Genomic DNA, 15210 nt, shown 5'->3' on the forward strand with positions numbered 1-15210 from the left:
ACAGGAGCACCAACCAATGGCAGAAGTCAGTTCTGCACACCAGTAACACAGGCACCTTTCAGAGACCAGCATCACATGTTCAAGGGGTGAGAAGAGGAGCAGGACCAGAGACAGATGCAGAGACCCCTTATCTACAAACTGGAGTTTAAGGACCCTTCCTGTTTCCTTCAGTTTTAAAAGGGGAAGGAAGGAGACAGTGGGCTGCCACCTGAAGCAACACTGGCTGTCAGACATATGTTTTGTGACTCTCAAGCACAGGCAGGTACTTCTATAAGGAGTCCTTTACCCCTTCCTTCCTTCCTTCCTTCCTTCCTTCCTTCCTTCCTTCCTTCCTTCCTAGTGCTGGCACATCCCCTGACCCATCTAAGTGCAGTAGGAACACTGGGGTATCACCAAGCCCCCAGAAAAGTCATGCCAAGCAATCCACACATCCTGGCAACGGTGCATCCCCCACCCCAGCACCCCAGCACTAGATCCTTCTACAGGCTCTCACCTGCACACCCAGGTCGCCCTACAGGCTGAACATGGGCTGCAGGTCATACAGCATGATGAGGCAGAGAATTTCATGTGAGTTTCTTACCAGTAAGTTTTGTACTAAATCTTTCACATTAGCAGCTGTCTCTGTAGACTGTTTACCAGAGGAAGCCAGTTTTATTAATGTAGATAGAAAACTTTTGCATTTTTTCACATTTTCCATAGTTTCCTGTATTAAAATAAAAAAGGTGTAAGTTACAGGAGATTTCCCCATAGGACCTCACTGCAGTGAAATGTGTACAGGTCTGAAAAATGTAAACTCAGCATCTCAACTTCCTTCAAAACCACACTATTTCTTGCATGAGCCATAATCTTCTCCGAAGGGCAATCAGCCACTCTGAAGGCCACCGAGCCCGCGTCTCAAGGGAAGACACTGCCCNTACGTTAGGACAGGGGCTGCTGCCTGACTAAATGTGCACAAGCACACAAAGTCCCAGGCAGCTCCTGGAAATGGTTAAAAGTACTTGGCAAAGAATACAAAAAGAGAAGTTGCAAAATACGGTCCCAGCTTCTCTAAAACTCCAGGTACATAAAGGAAAAGTAGTGAAGACAGACACAGACAGACAGACAGACCGACCACAGGTGCTCAGCAGCTACATATATGTGGCTTCCACAGGTCTCTGTAGGGTCCTAGATCCCAAGTAGGACGCTCAGGGCCCTTTCCTACCATTCCTCAGAGGCCAGCGCCCGCAGGTCAGCCCATAAGGGGAAGACAGACCCAAGCTCTCATGTGGGTCCCTTCAATGTGCCACGGCTCTTGGTTGGCTTGTGGGCCCCAAAATATTCTCAAGCCCCTGTGTATACCAGCTCCATTTCCCCACTAGTACCAATGGCTTTGCCCATAGGGGTCTCAAAGGGAGTTCTTACCGTGGCAGCTGTAGAGGTGGTGCTGGCCCCAGGGACTGTTCGTTGAGGTGTCCCTGTCTGAACAGCTGTGGCTGTTCCAAGTGAGGCTGGCTGTGCGGAGCCACCCAGAACCAGCTGAGGCTAGAAGGTCAAAACACAGGTGAATGCATNGCAACAGCAGTACAAGCCCAGAAGTAAAACAGCTTCTGAAAATGTAGGGAGCAAATGGCTCAACAAGGGCCAGTAGGCACCCTTCCTGCAGCCATGTGAGGTGGCCAAGGGCATCCCTGGCACCGCACCTGAGGCCCACAGAGACACCTGGAGGTATGCTTGTATCTACAATAAACCTGGGAGAATCTGTCACCCTGACTAACGGCTACCACAGAGACAAGCACAGAGGACTGGATACACAATGAGCCCTCATCTCAGACGCTCCTCCTGAGAACCCTTTCATCTGTTCATAGAGCCCTGGCTAGAAAGCAATTGTGACCTCCCAGCACATAGCATCTGCCAGAGTCCGGGCAGGCCACCAAGACAAGGGAAAGGCCTCCACTCCCCACAAGTACCTGCACTAACAAGCTCTGCTTTCCAAAAGTAAGGCCTGACAAGAAGCCACAGCACGCAGAGGCACAGGTATAAGAGCTGGGTCACAGGCACTGGACCAGCTGTGGGAAGGTACTCCTTGGCCAAACATAAACCATTTGCAAAGCAAATGGGCACTCAGATGTCAGCAGGCTCATACTCTCCAAACCACTGACCCTTAGTCTCTTTCCTAAGATTTCTCTATTCTTGAATTATCACGATGAAATATTTACTGGTTTTTACATTAGTACCTCTCCAATTTACAAATTTAGCTGCCCACATTTCCTCACTCCAGTTTATTAAACACTGCCCCCTCCCCTCATCTGAAAGCAGGGAGCAGTGTGACATCTCACACCCACACCACGGAGAGCTCTGGAGCAGCTTTAGGCAAATCTTCAGCTCCTTAGAGAAAGCCTTGGAGGATTCCAACCACAGGTGCTTATGAGAGAGCTGTACAAGTACTAAGCTACCTCCAGGCCTCTTGGCCCCCAAGTTACCCTGCAGCTGGCAACAAATTCAGGGGTGATAATTGTCTCTGTATGATAAGCACATATTGTCCACCAAACCAAAACATGTGAAGATAATATGCAAAAACTAAGAGCTGACTCAACAAGCCAGGGACAGCAGGACCCAGACCCTTCTTGCCATCTTTCCTTCACTCCAGCTGACAGCTACGGCAAGGGACACACTCACCCTGGCTGGAAACTGTCCACTAACCTCAAAGCATTTGTCACCATTAAAACATGACACACAATTTACCAAGCACTTCAGTAGCTTCTAGAGCCTCCTCCTCCTCCTCAGAGAAGCAGACGCTGGAGTCAGACACAGGCAGCACTACAAGTTCCCCTCAGGAAACCACAGGTCTCCCAGACTCCAGCTTCTGAAACACACAGGCCTCTCTCCTGACTCACAGAACCGTTCTCCAAGATGTTCTTGCTCTCCACAGCTACTGAAGAAAATGGAGCTGAACTCCAAGAGTTCAGAAAAGTTCANAGAAGCCCCCATGTGGACCGCCCTCACTCAGTTCAGGCTCCACTGGGACGAGGTGCAGCTAATCAGGGACACTTCAGCTAAGATCATGTATGAGTAAGCACGTACCCAAAGTGGTTAGAGCTCCAAGCCCTGTACTGTATGACTGCTGCAAACTCGACATCAGGAGCCTTTGAGGCTCTTTGCTTCCCACCTGCTCCCAAATGAGTGCCCAGAGAGTGAGCTCCCCTAACCACGGTTGCTTCCCCAGCCAGTGACATCTTCCCTACAAGTGTTTCCCTGATCAGATGTGTCTTCGCCAAGTACATCACTGCAAACATGTTATGTCCTCCCTGACCANCCCTTTCCATCACTCTTAACATCTGCTTCAGCCTCTGCAAGGAGGAGCCCCTGGCATGGAAGCTCCCCTTGGCTTTATATGCTAGAAGCTGCACAAGTTAATCAGGTAAGGCCAGTGTCTGCAGGTAACTCCCCCTGCTGCTCCCTGGAGCACTGACACTAGGAAAGCAAGGCTAGGGAGAATGCCCCTCCCCCCCACTCCCCAGCTCATCTACAAATTTGCCACAGGAAGCTGAGAGGACACCTTGCACACACACTAGCAGCACCGTCCATGAGCATGTAANGGGGCCACAGCACAGACACAAACTCTCCTCAGCACAGACTCCCTCCTCAAAGATGCCCTGAGTCAAATATTAATGAGGTGACGCTCCTAATTACATTTTATAAAGAGCTTTTGAATGCTGCCAATGCTAAATAAGGAAAGGATGTAGCCTGCATTCAGACACAGAAAAATCACTTTCTTCATTGACCCCTGCATCCTCAAATTCAACCTGATACCCTAAAGCCTAGTTTTTGCATCGAAGCAAAAGCATGCATTGTCAGCCATGCATCCCTACTGATGCACTACGCTGCATCCTCTTACCTGTACCCCGGGAGATCGCTGTAGGGTTGTAGTGGGCTGTACCGTCGTCTGGGCCTGAGACACTTGCTTAATTATGGTAGTTGGGGTCACCTGCCGTGCAATAATAGGTGTTCCTGGAGCCTGGAAAATAAGTTAAAAATCATCTAAAATGAGCTACAGTAAGTAATACATGCACCTGTGCACATGTATGTGTGCACGTGCACATACACAGACTCTTAAAAATACACTACTGCACTCAAGTAATCCACTGCTTACTACTAACCTACAAGGAAATCAGTCAAAGCCCAAAATAAAAAATTATGATGAGAAACTTTTCATGGAAAATCCTAAAAACAGTCTCTTTTAGTGAAGTCTACAAAACGCCATCTTTTAAAGCAGACATCTGGAAACCCAGCTGTGGCAGTGCTCTTATGGGACACTGGCCTGAACTGAAAGTAGAGATGCCCTGAGTCCTAGACACAGAGTGTGAAAGGGGAAGACAGAGTCAAGCAGGATGGAGATGCCTGGAGCCCTGAGGTGACCAGAGCAGCGTGAGTTCAGACACAAGGTCAGATGAGAGGTACCACCGCCACAGAGAACCTCCCACAGCAGTCCACATGCTTCCTCCTCAGGAAACAACACTGCAAAGGTGCTCTCTGTTGTTTCCTATGGGAGCTCTGCCCACCTCCAGCACAGACAGCCCATTTTCAGGACAGGNCACAACTCCAGAGGGAGTATCAGGATTCCTCCGCCATCTCTTTAGTTGTCAGCTATCCAGGGAAGGCACCAGACAAAAGCAAGGCCACATAAAGCACAGAAGAGAGTGTGCTGCAGACCCTGCGCTTACGATGCTGAGGGTGTGAGGGCACTGCACGCTGGGACAGCACAGCCTGGCATCAAGACTGATGACCTCAAGGCTTGGGAGCCAGGGTACACCTGTATGGCGTTTGCTCTGCCTTCTTCTCACTCTTGGTACTTCAAGCATGCTCAGTCCTCTTGACAGTACCATGACATCTACACTTTACAAAGGAAGGGACTGGGACCCAGAAAACTAAACCTACTGATGGCAAGAGGAAAGCCAGAGCTCAGCCAAGGCAGCTGACCCAAAGTGTCTATTCTAACCCTACTCGGTCAGCAAGCTGAGCACTGGCCACAAGAGCTGGCTTTCAAGAGCAGACGGTCTCAGCCAGGAGAATGGGAGACCAGAGCCATCCTAGACCCTACCTGATGGTTGGGTTTGTAAACAATGCATGCCTCAGCGTCCACTCACACGAGACATACCTTCACTCTTGCAACATCGCCAGCATGCAGCAGTGGGGAGTGGGTGAGCCAGACTGAGTCAGCGGCACCCCACATCAGCCTATTCACCACACATGCACTCACCTGCACGGTGGAGATCTGGACAGGTGGAGCACCTGTGGGGGTTGCAGGACGGGGTGCCATGGTACTCTGAGGCTGGGCCTGGGCATGGGCCTGCATCTGGGCCAGGGCCTGCTGAGGGATCATTAACAACTGCCCATTCTCACTCCGCACGAGGACCATTCCTGGGGACAAAGGAGACTTGGCATCAGGACGTACCCCCTACCCCAGTGCAAGAAGACCCTGACCAGGGAACTACTCACTACAGGAGACAAATGTAATAAGCAGCTGCAAAGAAGCTGGCCCTGGGGCGAGACAGAGCACAGGATGGTGGAGGGCTGTCCAAATACACTAAGACCACAAAGCATCTCCTCTCACAAGAAACGCACGTGGCAGAGCCAAGCTCAGTGGCCACAGCTTCAGCCNAGATGTGTGCCCTGCAGTCTCTTCAGATGTGGGAGCACATGTGAAACACCGCCTCTGTCTGCCTTGTCTACACTCACAAAGTGGTGGGCACCCACTCACTGCAGGCTTCCAACGGCCGTGAGCCTGTGTCCTGCGTAGCGAGCTACTCTGCACCTTCTCCATAGTTCTCCGTCCTGCACGCTCAAGTCTGTTTGCAGAGCTGCGGTCAACTCTGAGTGCAGCCAAGTTTCTCCTGCCTGATACGACCCAGAATGTCCAACCCAAACCAAAAACTGTGGCCCTCTATTCATGGGAATACTATTCTCGTCAGACAAAGAGGCTGTGCTTTCCCCTAGGTAACCAGGATGTGCCCACAACATAGCACAGATGTCCACAGGAACCAGTACCGAACAGTCCACGGTCTCTCACCCTTCAAAGCTCTTAAAACTCTGGGAAAGCAAATTCTACCAATCAAGTTTGACTAATTTCTGGCTTCAAAAACTAGCAACTAATTGTACCCTAAGTCCTAGAAGCAACAGTAACACATCTATCTTAAATTTAACTTCCACAGCAGAGCTACAGATACCCTCAGCAACAGCCCAGCCCAGCAGGACACAGCTACAAAGGGGATGCTGGTGAGAGAGTTGAAGCTACACAACCAGAAAACCCCTGGGTTTTCCTTCTGTGCGGAATAAGCCAGAGCACTCCTATAGGAAGAGTCTTTAACACTGTCAAGCTCTGAGTATACCAGAAACAGCAGCAGGGTCTCTTTGAACTCACTAAATTCTTAATCCAGAAAACCCTATTGNTGGCATTAAGGAATTGAATGTCCCTCTAGAACTACCTACCTTGCACAATCTGCATCAACACACTGTAGGCCAGTGTTTCTCTGTGGACCTAACAAGGTACAGGCAACATGTCCTGGGAGGTTTTGTCTGACTATGCATGTAGCTACTGTCACACGTACCCACTGTCACTGCAGAGTGTGGTCCAGGCCAGCTGGTGGAGCACCCTGCAGAATTCCTCAAGGGTACCTCTTACCTACTGATGCAAAACAGACTGAAGAGACCCTGTACTTCCTTAGCTGATAAGGGGTCTAAGAGGACCTCAATACCAGCCTACCCTCAAGCTCTGAAGCTCCTTTGACTGCCTNGTGTAAATATACCTAACATAATAGGTACAGTGGAGCCCAGTAGACAAGCTTAGCCAGACCATGGTGGCTCCCACTCTGCCTAGTTTGCATCCCTGACCTCTGACTAAACTCTTTGTTAAAGCTGACATTACCCAGCTCCTCCAGCTGTTCACCTTGAAAACAACAGGTAACAATCAAAGATCCCAGATACCTGGCACAGACCTAAACAGACAAATGCACAAGTGCCATCCCTCTTGAGAAAACACCTGCCTGAGAGTAGTAAGAATTAGTCAGAATGGCCTTCAGTGTCACCCAAACACCCAAAGCCCACAGGATGGCCAAGTGCAGGCACCCAGCACCATATAGAAGACATTGCAGAAAGGAAAACTAGAGAATAGGTCAAGAGGGAATGATAAAATTGAGGTGACTGTCCCAGAAGCTCCAGCAATGACAAGAGAAAAGGAAAGCAACCACGAAAGAAAGCACATTCTGGATGGGGTCCCTGGCACTGGCAGCAGAGCTCTGCCATGCCAATAAGGAAATGAGATGATGCCCACCCTTTAGACCACACAGGACCCCAATAACACTGATCACTTCAGGGAAGGAAGCCCAGAACTCACATTAAGCTGGCACAACTGGAGGCTCTACAGCAGACAAAAGACCCTATGGGCTTGCTGCCTACCGCCTGCCACACCATGGGCAATAGGAAGGAGAGCATTTCAGATGCCCTGTCTCAAACATGTATGTTCTGAAGAAATGCAAAGACACTAGGACATAAAATGTATTTGTACCCAAGAAGATCCAGGAAATGCCTCGACCGGCATCTCCAGAGGCCAAGCAGTACCTCATCAGTGCATCAGCCCAGCCCAGAGTNCAGAGACAGAGTGAACGGGAGAGAAGGGGCCCGGGACAGGTAAGACAGGAGGCTTGGATCTACCCTCTGCACATAAGACTAGATAGAGCTCACGAGAGAGAAAACACCACCATTATTCTAGAAATCATTCCAGAAGCATGGTCCAAAAAGGAACAAGTGGATTCACACACCCTGGACTGCAGGTGCAGCTCTTTGCCAGAAGCTGAAAGGAAATGCTGGTTCCCAACCCAGAGCAAACAGAGAAGGCCGGTATACAGAGCACACACACTCACTGATCTCTCAAGGCACTTACTTCCCAGCGATGAAAGACACAGCCCACACAAGTAAGCTCAGTGTCACAGGCCAGGAAATGCAGGTGCAAATGACATCCACCACACCGAGCTATCCACGCCCCAGCTGAAAGGAGACCAAACCTAACTGGTGATGTGGGCAGAGAACTCCCAGCAGCACACTGGAGCCCCTGACACCATCCTGCAGTCTCAGGCCTGCCCCATGAGAGGGTGCAGCCCTCCACTGCAGTCCACCTCAGAGAGACTTGGACCTNAACTAACTGAAGCAGTCCTATTTCTGACAGTCCAAAACTAGGAATAACGAAGTATACCAATACAGAGACAACATGTAAGTTATCTACGTAATGGAAACNTATTCAGAGATAAAGAATGAAAAGAATGAGCCACGGATACAACACANATGACCCTCAAATGACAACATGGACTCAAAGTAGACAGGAAAATGTCCACACTATATACTTCTATGTTCCAGGACCCAACTCCATGTGAAAGAAAGCTGACAAACAGGCAAACACTACAGAATGGGGGAACCGCATTAGTGTTCAGGTGACAGGAGGCTCATTATCCTGACTGGTGGTGAGTTCAGGGATGTGTGTGTATCAATCTAGCAAACTGCATTGCGACCATAGGAGATTCCTGTGTGTCAACTGCACCTCCATAAAGTCCTCCACAAACATACACGTGCACGCACACACGCATGCTTACACACACATGCACATACACAAAGCAATAACCAATAAGCTCTAAAGATAAGGCACAGTCTCTACCAGCACGTCCAGTCACCATAACATACAAAAACCGGCCAGCTGCTTGTGGACGTTGTACATCGTGGTGCGGAGCCTAGTGCGCACCACGATGTACAACGTCCACAAGCAGCTAGTAAAAAGTCATGGAGGATGCCTAGAACCTCAGCATGAACTCCCAGTCAAAGTGCCAAATAGCACAGGAGTCCTCTAATGACAGAGACCCCAGAAATGCCCGAGGAGGACATGTCTGGGTAAGCCAGGCAGAGTGCACCTGAGAGCCAGCAGAAAAGGCTGCCCCTACACCTGCTTCTCTCCTCGGAAAGCTGATGTCAAGAGCCCAGAAAGTGGGCTGCAGTTCTCACAGCAGCTATCTGCTGACCCAAGGAGGCCACACAGTAGGTCCTAGAAGAGCCCAACCAGGCCTCTTTTTCTTTCCAGCTTGCACTCTCTCTAGGCATTGGCTCTGGGAACACCTGAGAACTGATAGTTGGTTACAGAGCAGTCTGCGTACCCATCAAGCCTACCCCACAGAGAGGACCTGCGGGGACTTCACTCACAATGCGTTTAACTAAGCAGTCTGTGTCCATGTCAACGAAATGACGACACAAGGAAGAGCCATGGACATGAACCCAAGTAACACTTCACAGCCCTTTCCCAACTCAGAGTAAAGAGTCAGATAACCAGAGTCCCGTGCNCAAATCTGGAATGGACGGCGTGNCGGTCAAGAGAAATCCAGCTTTGTGCTTCACAGGTGTAAGGTGTGTCACAGAGTCAGCCCCACAAGACAATACTGNACCTGAACAGGCCCCTCACTATCATGGCCTCAGCTTTCAAACTCATCCCAAGACTTGCTGCCACAGGTCTGCCTGTCACTCAGGGACCTGTGACCCTCAAGGAGCAGCTCTTCTCTGCAGGGTGCTTCCTGGTTACTCATCCCAAACCCCAAATCTAGGTCCTGACACTAAACCGACTCTTCTCTCTCCCAACACTTCTCCCCAGCCTTCACTCCCCACTAAAACCACACACTTCATCCCAGGTTACCTCGGCAGAGCTGCACTCTCCTAATCCTTGACCCTCCGCTCCATACTCCATTGTCACACAGCCAGTTTCCACTCCAGCTTCTGCACCTGCCTGAGCTGTAACTGCCTGTCACCTAAGTCAGGAGCAGGTAGGTCTCCAATGCCTCCCTCCCNTTGCAGGACTGAACTCCAGCTGCTGAGAGCAGCGATGGCCCTATGCCTCCTTTCTCAATGGNAGCCTCCAAGCATCAGGAGTGTCCTCTGCACTCTCACAGGCTTCCAGCTGCAGATACAGAACCTCTTAGCAGCCTCTTCAGACAGTCCCTCACAGTCACTAGCTATGCCTGCTCTCCACGTCAGCTCCCAGAGGGAAAGGGTTGGAACTTACAGAAATCTTTGCTTCNTCCAAGCAGCTTCTGCACATGTGCATTTCTCCCCCTTCCCACCACAAACTTTACTGCTCTTTTCAGAGCAGGATAAAATAGCTGACAATAAACTGTTGCATGCACTGGCTGCCCCCCAAACATTAATGCCATGTTTACAAATATCTAAATTGCATATTGTTCAATGAGTGATTATTATGAATTCTATCTGCAATTATTAGACACAAAATGGACCTCAAAAGAGATCTGAGCTGGGCTGCAGATAAGGGTGACCCTGGCATGTACACAACTCTCCTTTCTCCCCTCATCACTCAGGAGGTGGGCAGGAAGACCTGAGTTTAAGTCAATGCAGACCCATTTGAAAAGGGAACAAGGCAAGGGGCACTTGAGCTGCTGCTACTTTGTGGCNANGGAGGGAGGGAGGNAGGGAGGGAGGGAGGGAGGGAGGAAGGAAGGGAGGGAGGGAGGGAGGAAGGAAGGAAGGAAGGAAGGAAGGAAGGAAGGAAGGAAGGGGGAGAAAGGGAAGGAGGGAAGGAAGTCGCACACTAGAAAGGCAGAAAGACATGGTGAGTGAGTTTGAGGTCAGCCTAGGCTATGAAGCAAGATACTGTCTCAAAACAAAACAGACACTGGTGAGAAGACTCTAGCCAATATGCAATACAATGGCTGCCATATGACTTCCACCCTTCTGTGTATGACATTAGGATGGCCAATGCAGAGCCCTCCCATGAGACCATGCCACTCTAAGGCGGAAAGCCACAGCCTGTTCACGTCAGAGTTCAAGCTGAGCGAGATCCGTTTTAATGTGTTAGACACAGAATTCAAAAGCCCTACACTATCACGATGTCCCTCATGGCAGCAATGACAGTTCTCCACCTCCAGCTCAGCAGCATCCACTCTCACTTTTCCTTAACCATGCCTCTTCTCAGAAAGTGCTCAGCTAAAAAGGCAGAATTATTTCTGCATTCAAAGAGGTTGTTTCAAACTCAGCCCTAGGCCAGCCTGAAAGCAAGGTCAACCAGGCAATGCAAAGGCTACAAGAGACTAAGTGGCTAAAGCCACCATGGCTAACAAAGACAGTGACATTCTATCAGTATATGACAGCACCCAAGACTTGTGCTTTCTGAAAGCTCAGGCAGCCTCTCAAGATACCTTCTGAAGTCCACAAACATGCCCGCAAGACCATAACGGAGAATGGTGGGCCCTGGGCAGGCCTGATGCGCTTTGAACCCAGCAAGTTCCTAAATCTCAGTCTCAGGGTGGCAAGTACTGTGCCTAGTACTCTCTGAACNTTCACGCTGAGCACCTAGCAGAGAGCTGGGTGACTCTTCTCACATCACAGATCCACTCAGGATCAAAGTTTCCAGTGATGTTTACAGCAACTTTTAAAAAAAGAGTCTCTTAATCCCAGCACTTGGGAGGCAGAGGCAGGCAATTTCTGAGTTCTAGGCCAGCCTGGTCTACAGAGTGAGTTCCAGGACAGCCAAGGCAACACAGAAAAACCCTGTCTCGAAAAAACAAAAAACAAACAAACAAAAANACAAAAACCAAAAGTCTCATAATGCAAAATTAAATTGATTTCAAACTTGTGGTCCTCCTCCCTCACACCTCTGTGCAACAGACACAGCCTCAGGAACCCCAGCCCTGGGAAGAGGGAGACACAGGACCCCTGAGGCTTACTNGTCAGCCAGACCAGCCAAGTCTGCAAGTTTCAGGTTCACTATGNCCCTGTTCTAACAAATAGAGCAGAGAGCAAATGAAAGAGACACCCAACATTTACCTACAGGTGTACACGCATCTGCATGTATGTATGTGTGTACATACAAAATAACTCACTTCACTAAGCTACCTGGTAATCTTGTCTATTTTAAAAGCTGGCTAATGAGTACCACAAAAGTAACCAAGGACAAACAGCAAGGTCAGTTTGCATGGCTGTGCTGCGTTACTGACGAGCAAGAAGAACAGCAAGTTAAACTGAGATGGCAAGTCTACCTACCATGCTAGCAGAAACTTCATTTAATTTCTAGCCCGTCTTTCTATTACGAGTTGTTATGCACAGACTACACATAAAAGAAGCAGGCACATGCTCATCCTCAGACACAGTGACTTAAGCTCAACTCTTTACAACAGAAAGACCTGCCTGGTACACAACACTAGCAACTGTCCCCACANGTGACCAACAGGAACTCCTAGGTGCACACTGAGTCTCATTTAAGATGTAGAGAAGTGACAGCTAAGTCACTCAACAGGGCTTTGACTGTCAGGAGACCACAGACACCACATTCCAGCTTTGTGTTTTTACAGTTTATNTCTCTCATCAACCACATCAAGACCATCATTTACATATTTATTTTTATTTATTTACTTATTTATATTTACTTATTTACTTTATTTTTGAGACAAGGTCTCCCTGTGTAGCCCTAGCTGGCTTGGAAGTCACTACATGGAGACCAGGCTGGCCTCAAATTCACAGAGTTATGTCTGCCTCTGTGTCCCAAGTGCTAAAATTAAAGATGTGCACCACAGTGTGACTGGCTAGGATTTAAAGCAGACAATAAAGGCAGGCATGGGACATATACTCCAGGCTCNAGGACAGCCTGGCCTACACAGACAGCTATGGGCTACATAAGGCCCTGTCCAAAACCAAAACAAAAATGTGGTAGCCTGAGCCCTGCACTCTTCTTCCTCCCAGTCACACCTGCCTCCTGCGTGGCCTAGGGCTGCCCTCCTCAATGCATGCCACCACAGTAGCTCATATGTGCGCTCCAGCAAGGAAACCTGTGGCGTGCANTCCCTCTACACAGCTGTCTTCCAACTCAGCCTTTCTTCCACTGCNTGGGCTCCTTAACCCTAAACGCCTCAGCAGAACCAGGGACCATCTGTCTCAAGCGTCCAGGGGTGGCTACACCAGCACAATGGGCCACACACTGCTCAGTGTCCCTCCTGTCAGTGTCACACATTCACTGTCAGCATCACAGGCCTGTTACTGCTACAGAATCTGAGCACTTGTTCTGTCCTCTGAAGAGTCAGAACTCACCCAGGTGGCACTCTAACTGCCCTCCCATAGCTACCTGACAGGAGCATGAGGTAAGGCATTCTTACTCCCTACTCCTCTTTGCTCTGACTCTCGGTAACTCTAACTTCTGGCATTGTTTGTGTTGGAGTGCATGAGTAAAATGAAAATGAAAGCCCCAGTGAGCAGCCAGCATATTCTGCTGCCATCTCTGCTGGGGCTTAGGAACAGGAGGGGACACTCACATGCTGCTCTAACAAAGTCTGAACTCCTCCCATGTCAGCAGAGAAAATACCTANGCCAGTTCCCACTGCAACTCGTCTCCATTCTTCTAGAAGCTGCNGTACCATTTAGGATTTACCATGTCTTNATATGTCTGACTCACAACTTGAAGAAAACATCTAACACAGGTTGACTGGCATTTAATGCCAGTCACAGGGCTTCACATGGAGCAACTAGTGAGCAACAGCCTCTGAGGCCCTGGGCTCAGTAACTTTTGCCCTCTGATGTCTCAGATCATCTCAGCTACAACCTCCAGATAAAGAGATGCAGCTCACTGGTGGACACTTGCCTATCTCCAGCACTAGAGACAAAGGTCTTTCTAGATGGAGGGTGTATCTGTCCTTCTGCATGTTGCAAGAAGGAGAGGCAATCTGAGACCAGGCCTGCACTTGTGCTCTGCTTGTGGCAAAAGTGTATTAAACTGGTGTCCTGTCTGCTGCTGACAAGAACACAGGTCAGGCTTGAGTACGATGCATTTGAAACAGTGTGCAGCCAACCTTCAACTCTCCAAACACGACTCTCTGGCAACCTCACTTAACAAACCATCATTGGGTGAAGAAAGCCATGGACTCTCTCATCATCCTGACAGCCAGCCCACACACTGACACCTGCTGTGAGCTGCCTCACATACTCACAAAAGTGCCACCANGTGCCACCACACACACATCCAACCTGCTCTGTGCCACCCTGCATTCTCACTAGCTGGTCTCCATCAACCATCAGAACCTCGACACACATGTGGTACACTCTTCTACAGTTCCCANTGTGCCCAACCAATGTTATAGATCACTTATCTTCTGTGTATATCAGGAAGGACAGCCACTCTGTGCAATAAGGAACTGTTTAGATCTCTTGTAAAGANCCACAAACAGAATGGATAGGACTTGGCTGTTAAGAGGGATGAGAAGCAACCAAAGATGAAGAAGCCAAGTGGATAGCCTGGGAACAACACAGGGAACCAAGCAGGCACACATCTCCACTCCCTGACTAAGCTAAGTCACAACCTCAGTTGCTGGGTCTCCTATAGCAAAAAAAAGGAACCAACGTTAGAATGTTGGGTAAGGTCAAAAGAGAGTTTGCAGCTCACACAGCACTGTTAAGATTGTAAAGAGACACAAAGAAAGTGAATAAAACCCAATAACCTCTTGTGACAACCACTTAAAGTTCTAAAATATTAGATCTGGTAAAGGGCTTGCCCCACAAACATCTTGTCTATGATTCCCAGAAACTATGTAAATAGACAGGGTTTTGGATGTCTACTGTTGTGATAAAACACCATGACCAAAAGCAACTTGGAGAGAAAATGGTTTATTTTGGCTTACAACTTTCAGGTGTCCTCTATCACTGAGGGAAGTCAAGGCAGGAAACTGGAGGCAGAACTGAAGAAGCAGAAGCCATAGGGGAATGGCCTAGCCTACTTCCTTATACACTCCAGGACAAACCGCTCAGGTGTGGCAGTACCCACAAGAAGCTGGGCCCTCCCTGGACAATCATTCATTTTAAAAAGCGCCCCCAAAGGCCTACCCACAGACCGGTCTTGTGGAGGAATTTTCTCACTCAAGGTTCCCTCTTCCTAAATGACTAGGACAACCTGTCCTAGCAGTGTGCTTCTGTAACAGCAGCACCATGGAAGTGGAGATGGAAGAAGGATTCTGAAGCTTGCTAATGAGTCACTCTATTCTAGTTCAATCTGTGAACTCCAGGGATAGTGAAAGACCCTGTCTCAAAATCAAGTAAGATATACAGCAATAAAAGGACAGCCAGAATCAACCTCTGACCTCCAGACATACACATTTTCCTATCCTGGCATGCACATTAATACAAACATGTATCTCAAAAAAGAGAATTTAATGT

At 49.0% G+C, this 15210-nt stretch overlaps 1 protein-coding gene across 1 annotated transcript in view; it reads right to left on the bottom strand.

Annotated features, from left to right (window-relative positions):
* The window catches only part of Taf4 (TATA-box binding protein associated factor 4), a 65039-nt gene that overhangs the window by 23114 nt on the left and 26715 nt on the right, over positions 1-15210 (bottom strand). Inside the window, exons 3-6 of the mRNA XM_029468646.1 lie at positions 5237-5397; positions 3875-3994; positions 1402-1521; positions 581-703 (exon numbers count right to left, since the gene is read on the bottom strand). Of these exons, the coding sequence (XP_029324506.1) occupies positions 581-703; positions 1402-1521; positions 3875-3994; positions 5237-5397 (524 nt within the window). The remainder of the gene's footprint in view (positions 1-580; positions 704-1401; positions 1522-3874; positions 3995-5236; positions 5398-15210) is intronic.

This window comes from Mus caroli, chromosome 2, assembly GCF_900094665.2.
Source record: "Mus caroli chromosome 2, CAROLI_EIJ_v1.1, whole genome shotgun sequence".
NCBI lineage: Eukaryota > Metazoa > Chordata > Mammalia > Rodentia > Muridae > Mus > Mus caroli.